Source organism: Panulirus ornatus, chromosome 9, assembly GCF_036320965.1.
Source record: "Panulirus ornatus isolate Po-2019 chromosome 9, ASM3632096v1, whole genome shotgun sequence".
In the NCBI taxonomy this organism is placed as follows: domain Eukaryota; kingdom Metazoa; phylum Arthropoda; class Malacostraca; order Decapoda; family Palinuridae; genus Panulirus; species Panulirus ornatus.
Genome location: NC_092232.1, coordinates 11,040,335 through 11,057,557, shown reverse-complemented (window position 1 = coordinate 11,057,557; position 17,223 = coordinate 11,040,335). Strand labels below are relative to the sequence as shown.

Here is a 17,223-nt window from a genome sequence, read left to right as displayed (position 1 = left end):
CTCACTACCACGTGGACTACTGGCATTCTGTCCACAAACTGCAATCTTACCTTGTTATACATAACAATTGATAACCACGTAGTTATGAAAACATTGGTGTAATCAGTAGTTATTCATATATGAGATAAACATCAAGACAGAGAGGCAACAACCTCGTAAATTAAAGCCAATGAGAGAAACCAAAAATGATGACATATCCCGTAGAATAAAAATGGTTGTGAACAATATAATATCCTTTGGGGGAGGAAGGTTTCCCTAAAACCACCTGTACATATAATGCAGGCTGGTCTAATTTCGTGATCTTGAATTATGCTGGAATACGGAAGTAATGATAACAATGATAATAGCTATTATATCTGAATTTAGAGAGCAGAAACAAAAAAGTTTTATGAAATTATGATTTGTGTACAGTAATTTGGAAGATTTAAAAAATATATTTTCAAGGCTCTTGAAACAAAAAGAATCACTACATAATTCATGACCTAAGGAAAGATTAGTGAAGAGCTGAAAGAGATACGTGTCATCTGGACAAAGTTTGCCACCCACTCTTGTCTTAATGATCTTGTTGAAGGGATATGCAAATTTTCGTTTATTGGGGTTACTTGTTTGACACATTGAAAGGAGTTTTCAGGTTCTTTGGTCGGCACGCGGGCCAAGAGGCTCAACAATGACCTTGTAAAACTAAATATTGACATAAAAGTATATACGGTGGTCAAAGGAAAGCATCTAGTGCTACAGAGCTGTGCGTAATAACTGAAATGGATAAATTCTATTCAGGGAAACAAAGTAATATCAAAATACATTAATGATATATTGACATGTATGTGTTCGAATTCTTTGAACAATATATATTTTTCAAAGCGACTTCTCTTAATACAAAATTTGTAGTGAAAATAAACGACATAATATTAAGATAGTTTCAATATAAATTTGATATGTAAGATATATAAACTTGAAAATATAAGATATGTTTAAAACATCACGTCTGACGATTCGAACACAGTAAACAGTGTAGGAAAATACGTACGTACTTGGTTAGTATTGTATATTGTTGTGTATTTAACACTAGAATAGAAGGGTTACACAGCACTGTATTTTCTATTTACGTTAGGGAGTAAATTCAGAAATTGTAAAAGGAGAAGGGTCCATTTACAGAATTTGTGTATATGAAGTCCACAAGGTTAACCCTTGTTGCCTGTCAGTTCTCTTCCATCTTTAAAGTGAGTAAAATTTGACAGGGACCTCTTCCTTCTTTAGTTTGATTTATTGTTGGCTTCTAGTGAGAAATGGAGTAGTCTTTTAGTGGATTTATACAAGGGCAGTAGATATATACAAGTTGCAGTGTAGGGGCACCACAGTAATAACGTATGGACAACTTTTATGTACTCGGTCGGCATAAGTTTTAAATCGGGAGGGCGTTATTTGGAAGTCTCATTTTATCTTATGAAAGATAGATAAACGAGTTGGCACGGTTATGATGATCAAAGAAAATGCATAGGTGAAGTAGGTCAAACGTTGTACTAGAAATCTACACAACTTTGGAAAGCTTCTACTTCACCTCTCCTTGAGGCTGAGATTTTTTTTTAGATTTCAAAATTGTTGCTAAATTACGTTAATAGTATTATTTTCTTCCTTCCATAGTGTGAGTTGCATGCACATTCGTCAAACTAACCTTGCATCCATAATATCCACATACTTTTCAGACCAGGATTCCTAATTAAGTAAGCTTTGGCTACTCATATAGGTAAGATGAGTATCTATTAGGTTTCATTGATTTTTTATCCTACATTTTTCTTCATTTATTAAAGCCCTCATCATAATCGCATTTATTGTCATACAATAGAAAGCAATGAAGTAATTAATATTAGGGTGGATGCGCATTTTCCAGGATTATGATTTGCATTCTGCTCTTATGGAATCATTGCTTCTGTAGGGACATTTTTTTATATTTGCTGAAAGAGTTTTTTTATCGAGCACTCCTACCCATACTGCAGGTGTTGGTGCTATTGAGGATACTGAGTGCTTAAAAGGTGAAGGGACTGGGCCTTAATGATTGACATACATTATGGGTTACATTGTGTGAAAAGTGTTTACATGGTTTGGGCAATACGTATGTTGATATGTTTCATTTTGTTGAATACCATTGTTGTAGACATGCAGCTTTTAATTTCAAGTGATTTAACAACCCCAAAGTAAGTCATTAAGTAAATGCCCATCCTTAAACTATGCATTTACAGTTGCAGTACCCTAGACAGGGCTGTTTAGGATGATGCTGATGTAGTAAGGAGTTGTTTTCATATAAATGGTTCCTCCATTAGGTACAGGATGCTGTTGCTAATCTCAGTAATACAGAATTCTGTAACTTTCAAGATTTGTTTGTTTCTTCACACGAAATATATCAGAAGCTGGAGTAAATGAATTTGATGATATAGAAGGCCATTTTAAAGCATGAGTTACAGAATGCTATAGAACAGTAGAAATAGGCAGCAAAATGGATTGATTGCAGTAAAAAAGAAATGAAAATTTCATTTTACCTTCAGGTGAGTGCTTGTGGACAACATCAGAGTTACAGGTTGTGGTCTTCAAGTGAATCAAAGGTAAGTTCGAATTAGGTTTATGTTATTTTAGATTAGGATAGAGTCTGCTTTAGGACTATCTTGTGTGAAGCCATTTTAATCAGTCCCAAAAGTAGCCATTTTAAATATGTTGCAGACCAATCCTGAAAGTAGCCATTTTGAATTTGAGGCAGGATGTTCCTGTATGTAGGTATTCTGAACTGGCCATTGGACATTCATTCTTGCATTATGAATTTGTTTTGGTATAAGGTTAGATTGCCCCTACCTCTCCACCCAATTCCCATTCTGGGCATGGCAGTGCTACTCATAATTTAGTGGGGAAATCCATACCTAATATTATTATACTTGGTGTTAAAATGTTTTAGAGTCCACACCACGGTGATCTGTTTGTGTTTGATGTTAGAACAATACTCTCAGCTTTGATAGAGTATGATTTCCATGTGCAGTGGTGTGTGGGCATTTTCCTAGCACTTGCATAAGGGCTGTGTTGAACCCTATGGCACAAGCTTTCATCATATAATGGTGGGTAGAGGAAAATCAAGGAACTTCAGGATGGGGCTAAGACCAGTTTACTCTTTAGGGTCTGAAAGGCATTCTGTTGTGGCAGAAGAGCACTTACCCTTCTTCAGCACATTAGTGAGAGGATTAGATTGGCTGAATTGCTAAACCCTTGCACAAAATGCCTAGTAAGCCCAGCCAGTCTAGTGAATGCTCATGCTTTGTTTGCATTTTTGGACCATGGACATTCAGTAACATTTAGAACCCTCTCAGCATTGAGTAACACTTCATGAACTTTTACTATGTGATCCATAGGAAACTGCATTCAGGCAATTTAATCTAAACTCTTAAGGCTTTGGTGCATTAGACGCGACAGCTAGAGAATGGATGTGAGTGAATAAGACCTTTTCTTCATCCATTCCTGATGCTCCATAGCAAATCCAGCAAACAGCAAAGAATTTTGAAAAAAAAGAAAAAAGAAAGAAAGAAGACAGGAAATAAATAGAGATATGGTGTCTAATTTCTTTTCACATTGTTTCAATGTTTCCTGCATTGACTGTCATATATAATTCACCAAAATGATGTGGTATACCAAGGTTGACCTGCTGTCAGTGGAATAAATCAGGGCATGTGAAATATCAGGGGTAAACGATTGAAAGGTCTGTTGGGCCTGGATGTGGATAGGGAGCTGTGGTTTTGATGCATTACACATGACAACTAGAGACTGAGTGTGAGCAAATGTGGCCTTTTTTCTGTTTTCCTGGCACTACCTCGCTCATGCAGGGGGTGGCGATGCTGTTTCCAATGGGGGGGGCAGGATGGTGCTGGGAATGGATGAAGGCAAGCAAGTATGAATATATACATTTATTTAGATGTATATATCTATGTATGTTGATATGTATATGTATGTATTTGTGCATGGATGTATATATGGGTATATGTGAGTGGATGGGTCTTTCTTTTTCTATTTTTCTGGTGCTACTTCACTAATGTGAGAAAAGGTAATTATCATAATGTCGATAATAATAATGATATACCGGGGTCACCATGCTGTCAGTGGACTGACCCAGGATATGTGAAACGTCTGGGGTAAATTACGGAAAGGTGTATGGGGCCTGGATGTGGATAGGGAGCTGTGGTTTTGGTGCATTGCACATGAGAGCTAGAGACTGAGTGTGAATGAATGTGGCCTTTTTTGTCTGTTTTCCTGGCACTACCTCACTGAAGCAGGGGATGGTGATGATGTTTCCTGTGGGGCAGGGTAGTGCCAGGAATGGATGAAGTATGAATATGTACATCTGTAAATATGTATATGTCTGTGTATGTGTATGTATATACATGTATATGTCGATATGTAGATGTACATGGGCATTTATGTATATATGTATATAAGTATATGTGTGGATAGGCCATTCTTTGTTGGTTTCCTGATGCTCCCTCACTGATGCGGGAAACAGCGATCAAGTGTAATGATAATAATTATAAGATGCTTGTGGCATGAGAAGCGTGGGAGGTGGGCAGATTAGAAAGGGTAGTGAGTGGTGGGATGAAGAAGATTATTAGTGAAAGAGAAGAAAGAGGCATTTGGATGCTTTTTGCAGGGAAGTAATGCAAATGAGTGGGAGATGCATAAAAGAAAGAGGCAGGAGGTCAAGAGAAAGGTGCAAGAGGTGAAAAAGAGGGCAAATGAGAGTTGGGGTGAGAGAGTATCATTGAATTTTAGGGAGACTAAAGAGATGTTTTGGAAGGAGGTAAATAAAGTGCGTAAGATAAGGGAACAAATGGGAACTTTAGTGAAGGGGGCTAATGGGGAGGTGATAACAAGTAGTGGTGATGTGAGAAGGAGATGGAGTGAGTATTGTGAAGGTTTGTTGAATGTGCTTGATGATAGAGTGGCAGATATATGGTGTTTTTGTCATGGTGGTGTGCAAAGTGAGAGGGTTTGGGAAAATGATTTAGTAAACAGTGGAGAGGTAGTAAAAGCTTTGTGGAAGATGAAAGCCGGCAAGGCAGCGGGTTTGGATGGTATTGCAGTGGAATTTATTAAAAAAGGGGTGACTGTATTGTTGACTGGTTGTTAAGGTTATTTATTGTATGTATGACTCATGGTGAGGTGTCTGAGGATTGGCGGAATGCTTGCATAGTGCCATTGTACAAAGGCAAAGGGGATAAAAGTGAGTGCTCAAATTACAGAGGTATAAGTTTGTTGAGTATTCCTGGTAAATTATATGGGAGGGTATTGATTGAGAGGGTAAAGGCATGTACAGAGCATCAGATTGGGGAAGAGCAGTGTGGTTTCAGAAGTGGTAGAGGATGTGTGGATCAGGTGTATGCTTTGAAGAATAAATGTGAGAAATACTTAGAAAAGTAAATGGATTTGTATGTAGCATTTATGGATCTGGAGAAGGCATATAATAGAGTTGATAGAGATGCTTTGTGGAAGGTATTAAGAATATGTGGTGTGGGAGGCAAGTTTTTAGAAGCAGTAAAAAGTTTTTATCGAGGATTAAAGGCATGTGTACGTGTAGGAAGAGAGGAAAGTGATTGGTTCTCAGTGAAGGAAGGTTTGCGGCAGGGGTGTGTGATGTCTCCATGGTTGTTTAATTTGTTTATGGATGGGGTTGTTAGGGAGGTGAATGCAAGAGTTTTGGAAAGAGGGGCAAGTATGCAGTCTGTTGTGGATGAGAGAGCTTGGGAAGTGAGTCAGTTGTTGTGTGCTGATGATACAGCACTGGTGGCTGATTCGTGTGAGGGACTGCAAAAGCTGGTGACTGAGTTTGGTAAAGTGTGTGAAAGAAGAAAGCTGAGAGTAAATGTGAATAAGGGCAAGGTTATTCGGTACAGTAGGGTTGAGGGACAAGTCAACTGGGAGGTAAGTTTGAATGGAGAAAAACTGGAGGAAGTGAAATGTCTTAGATATCTGGGAGTGGATTTGGCAGCGGATGGAACCATGGAAGTGGAAGTAAATCATAGGGTGTGGGAGGGGGCGAAAGTTCTGGGAGCATTGAAGAATGTGTGGAAGTCGAGAACATTATCTCGGAAAGCAAAAATGGGTATGTTTGAAGGAATAGTGGTTCCAGCAATTTTGTATGGTTGCAAGGCGTGGGCTATGGATAGAGGTGTACAGAGGAGGGTGGATGTGCTGGAAATGAGATGTTTGAGGACGATATGTGGTGTGAGGTGGTTTGATCGAGTAAGTAATTATAGGGTTAAGAGAGATGCGTGGTAATAAAAAGAGTGGGGTTGAGAGAGCAGTAGAGGGTGTTTTGAAATGGTTTGGTCACATGGAGAGAATGAGTAAGGAAAGATTGACCAAGAGGATATATGTGTCAGAGATGGAGGGAACGAGGAGAAGTGGGAGACCAAATTGGAGGTGGAAGGATGGGGTGAAGAAGATTTTGAGTGATCGGGGCCTGAACATACAGGAGGGTCAAAGGCATGCAAGGAATAGAGTGAATTGGAACGACATGGTATATATTTCACACTTATTTGCCATTTCCTGCATCAGCAAGGTAACCTTAAGAACAGAGGACTGAGCCTTTGAGAGAATATCCTCACTTGGCCCTTCTGTTCCTTCTTTTGGAAGATTAAAAACGAGAGGGGGGGGGGATTTCCAGCTCCCACTCTCTCCCCTTTTAGTCACCTTCTACAACACACAGGGAATATGTGGGAAGTATTCTTTCTCCCCATCCCCAGGGATAATATATATTTATGAAAAACTCTTTTTATTTGACATGCTTTGGGAATCTGCCATTTCAGATAACAAATACAAGTTATTAAAGTTTTTGATATATTGATATATATTGATATTTTTTTTTTTTTCCCCAAAAGAAGGAACAGAGAAGGGGGCCAGGTGAGGATATTCCCTCAAAGGCCCAGTCCTCTGTTCTTAACGCTACCTCACTAATGCGGGAAATGGCGAATAGTATGAAAGAAAGAAAAAAGAATATATTGAATAATTCAGAATTGCTCATCCCTCATTTTATGTGAAGGGTATGTTCTGTGAAAGCCTTGCAAAAAGAGAGATTGCATAGAACGAACCAATAAACATTAAAAAAAAATGGGGATGTGTGCCGAAGCTTCATGACTAACACTGGCAGATTTTCCAGTTAACTTCACTTTATGTAGCTTCTTGCTTAGAATATACTTCTCTAGCCATTCTTTACTTGCTTGAAATGGCCTTGGCTCAGTTGCATTGTCTTTACATAAATTTTTATAAATCTTAAGAGCTTTATGTATAATGAGCACACTTTCTCCATTTATTCCATAAGCAGATTTCAACCCTTGTGGTTACCTTGGCAGACAGTGGAGTAAAGTGTACTGCATCAATTCAACTTTTCCCTGCATTCTTCTATATGTTACAAATTGTTGATTCACCACATTGTGAGCATTCCTAACCTCTGATACTCCCTCACCAGCATCAGTATGCTGTAAGATTTCAAGCTTCATTTCTAAGGTCAGAGAGGTTCTCTTCCATTTAACTGCTGGTTCTTAGGTAGTAGATGATGTTGGATGATCAGATACCATATTTACATACACAAACAGTGGGAAAGTCACATTAGTGGGTATACCCAAATTGCACAAGGATCTAAGATCCACACACAATATTAGTAACTGCTCAATTCACCCACTTGTGGGAACATGGTGCACTCCACCCATGACTCATGCTTATTCTAACCACCAACCTAAGGAAGTTTTGGTACACTCTCTACCACACACACAAATTTTAAGATATTTTACTTATTTGTAAATAAATTACACAGGGAATGCTCAAATATGTATGCAAATAAGAATCATTAGATGCATTGATCTGCTTCATATTGATGTAAATAGTCGTCATACAGATGGCAAAATCCTTTGTAAGTGCTGCCTTGAACTGATCCCTAGTCAGTTTTTTCCATATCCCTGTCTTGAAATGTTCTGATTGTGCTTCTTGTGAGACATAGAAGGCTTGGAGGAGCTGTCAGGCAATTGCTGATGATGCTTGAAACGGGCCATTGTCCACAACAGTAATCAGGGGTGCACAAAGTACACAAATGTGCAAGAGCAGCACACAAAACCATGTTAGAAGGCACTTAGGAGACAGTAAACAATCACCAGCACCCCAAAACACTGGGTGGTGAGTACACAAATCGTTGCAGTGCAGTGTGCATACAATTTGAAATAATTCTACTTATTTTTGAATTTTTTAGGGTATTCGAGGGTTGAGAATCAAAATTGAAAAGCATACATTGGTTTGAATAATATATTGTCTCGAATTGCAAATAACAGAGGTTTTAGTATATATGTAAGTACACCTAATCCCCTAAATACAACCTGTGCAACTAATGACCATTTGTACATACGACCAGAAAAAACATATGAATTAAGAAATAATAATAAAAATGATGAAGTATGAACCAAAGAATCTTGAATTGAAGGTAAAAAGAAACTAGAGAATCATATAAAAAAGTTGTTTAATAGAATATGAGATAATCGTGAGAGAAATTGATAAGGATAAAAGAATACTGTACAGGTTTACGAATTCTACATGCCGTGCTGATATGCATTCGACTTACATCCATTTTGAGATCCTACCGGTCAGTCAGAACGGAACACGGACATTATTCATACTTGCTTGCCTTCATCCATTCCTGACTCTACCCCATCCCACGGAAACAGCATCGCTACCCCCTGAAAAGGCCACATTCAATCATACTTAGTCTCTAGCTGTCATGTGTAATGCACCAAAACCACAGCTCCCTATTCGCATCCAGGCCCCACAGACCTTTCCATGGTTTACCACAGACGTTTCACATGCCCTGGTTCAGTCCAGTTCACCCTATTCCTTACATGCCTCTCACCCTCCTGTATGTTCAGGTCCCGATTGCAAAGGAGGGTGGATATTTTGGAGATGAAATGTTTAAGGACATGTGGTGTGAGGTGGTTTGATCCAACCTACCCATCGCCTCCTACCTTATGCATGACATTGCATCTCTCACATATGTCAGTGCTGCTTCCCTAGATATTTCCTTTTCCTCACCCATTCCCCTTGCTTCATTTACTCACCTTTTGCTATTCTATACTCAGGTTCTCCTGGTAATTCTTAACACAGACTCTTTCCAAATTCATTTACTTTCACTGCTTTCTTTTTACCCATACTGTTTTCTCTTTTCCAACAACCTCAACAAAGCTTCATCCTTGCCTCCACAATGTAATGATCAGGCATCCCACCAGATACCCCCATCATCACACTCACATCCAGAAGTCTCTTTTGCATGCCTATCAGTTAGTATGTAACCCAGTTATGTTTGCTGACTGCCTTTCCTACTCACATACATATATTTGTATAGGTCCCTCTTTTATTCACAATCACCAGCCATTTTTCTGCACACAACCCCATAAGCTGTTCACCATTTACATTCTCATTACTGAATACCCTATCCCCCTTGTTATACCCTCAACTTCCACATCACTCTCCTTTGCATTTGAATCACCCATTGCTAATGCTAGTCTCTTGCATCGAAACTGTTGCCTTTCATGATCTTTCTTCTAATGTCCAGGTGCAAAAGCACTAACAATCACTCATCCTTCACAATCCTTTCTCATTTTTACCTCATTAGTCTGGAGCTCCCTCCTTACACTTTTTCATACGCACTTATAATTCCAGCTTCAGCAGGAGTGCCACACCTTCTTAGATCTTGACTTCATACTAACTTCAGACTTTAGGTTGTTGACAACAGCTGCTCAGGTTTGTACTACCATCCTGACTAACGTTAAAGTGGTGTCCAGAACCATCTTACACTCTCCATATCAGGATTGCTGGTCTTACTTTCTGTTTCATCAAAACAGGACTACTGGGCTAATCCTACCATGTTCTCACAAGCACCATGCATCTAATCAAACCTTGCTTATTATTATTACTTTCATTCACGTAAGTACTCTTGCCAATTGCCTGTCCACTCAGGAACTCTCTACCTTCTCATGTCTTTCCCAGTATCTGTGACCTGGCTCACTTCAAAAGACAAGTTTTTCACTTTCTCAAAAATTCATAAATATTTTCCCATGTCTTTTCTTTTTCTATTTCATAATTCTCTATATTTTAATTAAGGCCCAGCCTTGATGTGTACTTTGGTCCATGACTGGAGCCTTCAACATAAAAAAAATATATATATATATTATATATTATTTTTTTATTATACTTTGTCGCTGTCTCCCGCGTTTGCGAGGTAGCGCAAGGAAACAGACGAAAGAAATGGCCCACCCCCCCCCCCCCCCCCCCCATACACATGTATATACATATGTCCACACACGCAAATATACATACCTACACAGCTTTCCATGGTTTACCCCAGACGCTTCACATGCCTTGATTCAATCCACTGACAGCACGTCAGCCCCGGTATACCACATCGCTCCAATTCACTCTATTCCTTGCCCTCCTTTCACCCTCCCGCATGTTCAGGCCCCGATCACACAAAATCTTTTTCACTCCATCTTTCCACCTCCAATTTGGTCTCCCTCTTCTCCTTGTTCCCTCCACCTCCGACACATATATCCTCTTGGTCAATCTTTCCTCACTCATCCTCTCCATGTGCTCAAACCACTTCAAAACACCCTCTTCTGCTCTCTCAACCACGCTCTTTTTATTTCCACACATCTCTCTTACCCTTACGTTACTCACTCGATCAAACCACCTCACACCACACATTGTCCTCAAACATCTCATTTCCAGCACATCCATCCTCCTGCGCACAACTCTATCCATAGCCCACGCCTCGCAACCATACAACATTGTTGGAACCACTATTCCTTCAAACATACCCATTTTTGCTTTCCGAGATAATGTTCTCGACTTCACACATTCTTCAAGGCCCCCAGAATTTTCGCCCCCTCCCCCACCCTATGATCCACTTCCGCTTCCATGGTTCCATCCGCTGCCAGATCCACTCCCAGATATCTAAAACACTTCACTTCCTCCAGTTTTTCTCCATTCAAACTCACCTCCCAATTGACTTGACCCTCAACCCTACTGTACCTAATAACCTTGCTCTTATTCACATTTACTCTTAACTTTCTTCTTCCACACACTTTACCAAACTCAGTCACCAGCTTCTGCAGTTTCACACATGAATCAGCCACCAGCGCTGTGTCATCAGCGAACAACAACTGACTCACTTCCCAAGCTCTCTCATCCCCAACAGACTTCATACTTGCCCCTCTTTCCAAAACTCTTGCATTTACCTCCCTAACAACCCCATCCATAAACAAATTAAACAACCATGGAGACATCACACACCCCTGCCGCAAACCTACATTCACTGAGAACCAATCACTTTCCTCTCTTCCTACACGTACACATGCCTTACATCCTCGATAAAAACTTTTCACTGCTTCTAACAACTTTCCTCCCACACCATATATTCTTAATACCTTCCACAGAGCATCTCTATCAACTCTATCATATGCCTTCTCCAGATCCATAAAAGCTACATACAAATCCCTTTGCTTTTCTAAGTATTTCTCACATACATTCTTCAAAGCAAACACCTGATCCACACATCCTCTACCACTTCTGAAACCACACTGCTCTTCCCCAATCTGATGCTCTGTACATGCCTTCACCCTCTCAATCAATACCCTCCCATATAATTTACCAGGAATACTCAACAAACTTATACCTCTGTAATTTGAGCACTCACTCTTATCCCCTTTGCCTTTGCACAATGGCACTATGCACGCATTCCGCCAATCCTCAGGCACCTCACCATGAGTCATACATACATTAAATAACCTTACCAACCAGTCAACAATACAGTCACCCCCTTTTTTTATAAATTCCACTGCAATACCATCCAAACCTGCTGCCTTGCCGGCTTTCATCTTCCGCAAAGCTTTCACTACCTCTTCTCTGTTTACCAAATCATTTTCCCTAACCCTCTCACTTTGCACACCACCTCGACCAAAACACCCTATATCTGCCACTCTATCATCAAACACATTCAACAAACCTTCGAAATACTCACTCCATCTCCTTCTCACATCACCACTACTTGTTATCACCTCCCCATTTGCGCCCTTCACTGAAGTTCCCATTTGCTCCCTTGTCTTACGCACTTTATTTACCTCCTTCCAGAACATCTTTTTATTCTCCCTAAAATTTAATGATACTCTCTCACCCCAACTCTCATTTGCCCTTTTTTTCACCTCTTGCACCTTTCTCTTGACCTCCTGTCTCTTTCTTTTATACATCTCCCACTCAATTGCATTTTTTCCCTGCAAAAATCGTCCAAATGCCTATCCCTGGGGATAGGGGAGCAAGAATACTTCCCACGTATTCCCTGCGTGTCGTAGAAGGCGACTAAAAGGGGAGGGAGCGGGGGGCTGGAAATCCTCCCCTCTCGTTTTTTTTTTTTTTCCAAAAGAAGGAACAGAGAATTGGGCCAGGTGAGGGTAGTCCCTCAAAGCCCCAGTCCTCTGTTCTTAACGCTACCTCGCTAATGCGGGAAATGGCGAATAGTTTGAAAGAAAGAAGAAATATATATATATATATATATATCCATTTGATTCTTCTTTTATACCCTTGAACTTTATTTTACTCAGACTAAGGACATCTAGGTTCCTTCCCTCAAGCATAGTTCCTGTCTTTTCTCTCTTCTCATCTTAGTTACGTCCACACATTCAGATGCTCCAGCCTGACCCTTTGAGGAGGATAAGCACTCCCCATTGGCTTCTTGTTCCATCTTGTAGAAGTTGAAATGCAAGAAATGTGATTGATGATATACATTTCAACAGTTTCTAGTGTTTCGTTTTTTTCATAAGCAGACAGATGCAGTGAACTTATACCTTTGTTATTTTGTTTTGGTTACAATTGATCTACATAAGTGATAATGTATTTTTATATTTTGAGCCGCATTACTTGCCATTGTACTTATGGGTTAGGTAACTATTGAAATAATGTATTTCTCTTTTCAGTGCAATATGTTAAGCTTGCTGAGGAAAGAAATTGAATCTAAGAAAAGGTCACTGGAAGAAAGCAGCATTTTTGAAGGAGAAAAGAAATACTTCAAGAGAGGTGAACTCATTGAACGTCAGTCAAAAGCTTACTGGCAAAAGTGTGGCATTGGATCAGGTGATGGGAGTGATGGACAAGGGGGATCATCTGTCACTGGAGGTGACTCCTCAGCATCTCAGGATGGAATGAATGAAGATGTTGGTGATGCTCCAGAGTTGCCACGTATGGAAGTTATTCGAAGACTGCGAGAACGAGAGGAGCCAGTCTTGCTTTATGGTGAGAGTGAACATGATGCTTTTCGTAGACTGAGAAGACTTGAGATTTTAGAACCAGAGGTTAACAGAGGTTTGAGGAATGACTTTCAAGAAGCTCTTGAGCGTGTAGATCAGGCTTACTTAAATGAAATTTTGAAGACAGAAGGTGGTGAAGGGGCTCGTAATGTGGCCCTTTCTAGTGAGGTCATCACCATGGAAAGTGTGGTTGAAATGGCAAAAGATCTCAGTAATGGTAATTCAACCAATGAATTAAGATGCAAAGTGGTCTTGAGGTTTGTAGAACTTATACTACAATTATGGGGCAGTACACATAATGCAAGACCTGAAAATGAGAAGATGAGTGTACGAGGCAAGATGGAATCTGCTACTTACACTCAAACACAGGCCTACCTCAAGCCACTGATCAGACGTCTTAAGAAACGCTCTTTGCCTGATGATATCATGGAGTGCTTGGTGGAGATTGTGCAACACTGTTTAGACAGAGATTATGTCAAAGCTAATGATGCTTATCTACAGATGGCTATTGGAAATGCACCTTGGCCTATAGGTGTCACTATGGTTGGTATCCATGCTCGTACAGGACGTGAAAAGATCTTCAGTAAACATGTAGCTCATGTTTTGAATGATGAGACACAGCGCAAATATATCCAGGGTTTGAAACGCCTCATGACAAAGTGTCAACAGTATTTCTCTGCAGACCCTTCTAAATGTGTAGAGTACCAGGCTGTATCATAATTTATAATCATAGCAGATTTCACAGCCATTATATGTAAATTTCTGAATTTCTACATTATCATCTGTATTATTTTCATGCAACATTGCTGTGTTTCATTCCTATTAAAGCTGTTGCTGTTGACATAGATTATTTTGTTCTTTCTGTATTCTATTCAGGTTGATTAAATTACATATTAGTGAAATATATTATTTTCCTTGCAAACAACACCATGGATGAATTAAAGGGATTTCTATTTTATCTTTTTTTTTTACCTAGTCTGATTTATGTCACTACATATATGATGGTTTAATACTTAAACTACAGACCATTCTTTGAACATTACTTTTTTCCCATTTCTCAGACTCTTACTCTCCCCTTACTTCTACTTCACTTCTATTTCCTTCCATGTTTATACTTTTGAATAACTTCTTGATTTCTACACTAGCTGTGTAATTCAACCTTCATGATCATTAGATCTGACTTAAAACAGCTAAACCAGAACACAGAATTGTTTTGTATATGTTTCAACATTATTGATGATTATTTTCACCCGTGTGCACATTCATGTAGCATAGGAAGTGACTGGTGAACAATACATGCACTTCACTCTTTTAAATAAAGAAAAAGGTTAAACAAGTTCAGAAGGAATTTGTTTTTAATCAAGAAAATTACTAACATCAGTAAAGATGGTTCAGCATAGTAAATGATGTTGCCCTATGATTCTAACATTGTTATTGTTAGATCATTTGCCGCACAACATATTTTGGTAACATCACAAGAGAGAAATCACTTGGTCTAGGAAGTATCATTGCCAGTGGATAGAAAAGGGCATGGTATCTCATCCACTGGATAGAGAAGAGTATGGTATCTCTGGATATCTCTTACAACCACAGGAGCCTAACTTGCCCTACTTTCATGTTGAGGGCAGTTTCAAGGCTACAGGGGTTCTAGGGTTATATAGAGTAATGACATTTATTATTATTTTTATTATGATAATGTATAGTTCCAAGAACCCTTCCATAGGGCTCCTGCTAAATCGAGGCTGCACTCCACTTGGGTGAGAAAATGATGGACTCATGAGGAAAAAGAATGTCCTTGACAAGACTGTACCCCCTCTCCTTCTCTCTCTCTCTTTACACACTTACACACACACACACACACACACACACACACACACACACATATATATATATATATATATATATATATATATATATATATATATATATATATATAATTTTTTTTTTTTTTTTATTATACTTTGTCGCTGTCTCCCGCGTTTGCGAGGTAGCGCAAGGAAACAGACGAAAGAAATGGCCCAACCCCCCACCCCCATACACATGTATATACATACGTCCACACACGCAAATATACATACCTACACAGCTTTCCATGGTTTACCCCAGACGCTTCACATGCCTTGATTCAATCCACTGACAGCACGTCAACCCCGGTATACCACATCGCTCCAATTCACTCTATTCCTTGCCCTCCTTTCACCCTCCTGCATGTTCAGGCCCCGATCACACAAAATCTTTTTCACTCCATCTTTCCACCTCCAATTTGGTCTCCCTCTTCTCCTTGTTCCCTCCACCTCCGACACATATATCCTCTTGGTCAATCTTTCCTCACTCATCCTCTCCATGTGCCCAAACCACTTCAAAACACCCTCTTCTGCTCTCTCAACCACGCTCTTTTTATTTCCACACATCTCTCTTACCCTTACGTTACTCACTCGATCAAACCACCTCACACCACACATTGTCCTCAAACATCTCATTTCCAGCACATCCATCCTCCTGCGCACAACTCTATCCATAGCCCACGCCTCGCAACCATACAACATTGTTGGAACCACTATTCCTTCAAACATACCCATTTTTGCTTTCCGAGATAATGTTCTCGACTTCCACTATTCCTTCAAACATACCCATTTTTGCTTTCCGAGATAATGTTCTCGACTTCCACACATTCTTCAAGGCTCCCAGAATTTTCGCCCCCTCCCCCACCCTATGATCCACTTCCGCTTCCATGGTTCCATCCGCTGCCAGATCCACTCCCAGATATCTAAAACACTTCACTTCCTCCAGTTTTTCTCCATTCAAACTCACCTCCCAATTGACTTGACCCTCAACCCTACTGTACCTAATAACCTTGCTCTTATTCACATTTACTCTTAACTTTCTTCTTTCACACACTTCACCAAACTCAGTCACCAGCTTCTGTAGGGAAAATGATTTGGTAAACAGAGAAGAGGTAGTAAAAGCTTTGCGGAAGATGAAAGCCAGCAAGGCAGCAGGTTTGGATGGTATTGCAGTGGGATTTATTAAAAAAGGGGGTGACTGTATTGTTGACTGGTTGGTAAGGTTATTTAATGTATGTATGACTCATGGTGAGGTGCCTGAGGATTGGCGGAATGCGTGCATAGTGCCATTTTACAAAGGCAAAGGGGATAAGAGTGAGTGCTCAAATTACAGAGGTATAAGTTTGTTGAGTATTCCTGGCAAATTATATGGGAGGGTATTGATTGAGAGGGTGAAGGCATGTACAGAGCATCAAATTGGGGAAGAGCAGTGTAGTTTCAGAAGTGGTAGAGGATGTGTGGATCAGGTGTTTGCTTTGAAGAATGTATGTGAGAAATACTTAGAAAAGCAAATGGATTTGTATGTAGCATTTATGGATCTGGAGAAGGCATATGATAGAGTTGATAGAGATGCTCTGTGGAAGGTATTAAGAATATATGGTGTGGGAGGCAAGTTGTTAGAAGCAGTGAAAAGTTTTTATCGAGGATGTAAGGCATGTGTACATGTAGGAAGAGAGGAAAGTGATTGGCTCTCAGTGAATGTAGGTTTGCGGCAGGGGTGTGTGATGTCTCCATGGTTGTTTAATTTGTTTATGGATGGGGTTGTTAGGGAGGTGAATGCAAGAGTTTTGGAAAGAGGGGCAAGTATGAAGTCTGTTGGGGATGAGAGAGCTTGGGAAGTGAGTCAGTTGTTGTTCGCTGATGATACAGCGCTGGTGGCTGATTCATGTGAGAATATATATATATATATATATATAAATATATATATATATATATATATATATATATATATATATATATATATATATATATATATATATATATATATATATATATATATTTTTTTTTTTTTTTTTTTTTTT

General features: G+C 39.6%; 1 protein-coding gene across 2 annotated transcripts; it reads left to right on the top strand.

Moving 5' to 3' along the window:
- The first annotated feature begins 933 nt into the window (after nucleotides 1–933).
- On the top strand, nucleotides 934–14,260 carry Prp18 (pre-mRNA processing factor 18). Of its 2 annotated transcripts, none has more exons than XM_071664657.1 (3): nucleotides 934–1,034; nucleotides 2,541–2,597; nucleotides 13,029–14,260. In XM_071664657.1, exon 3 carries the CDS (start codon nucleotides 13,035–13,037, stop codon nucleotides 14,076–14,078), a length of 1,044 nt encoding a protein of 347 aa, XP_071520758.1. In that variant the 5' UTR covers nucleotides 934–1,034; nucleotides 2,541–2,597; nucleotides 13,029–13,034; the 3' UTR covers nucleotides 14,079–14,260. The 2 variants fall into 2 exon arrangements, with proteins under 2 accessions (XP_071520758.1, XP_071520757.1); XM_071664656.1 differs by lacking the exon at nucleotides 934–1,034 and adding an exon at nucleotides 1,084–1,220.
- Nucleotides 14,261–17,223: the final 2,963 nt, after the last annotated feature.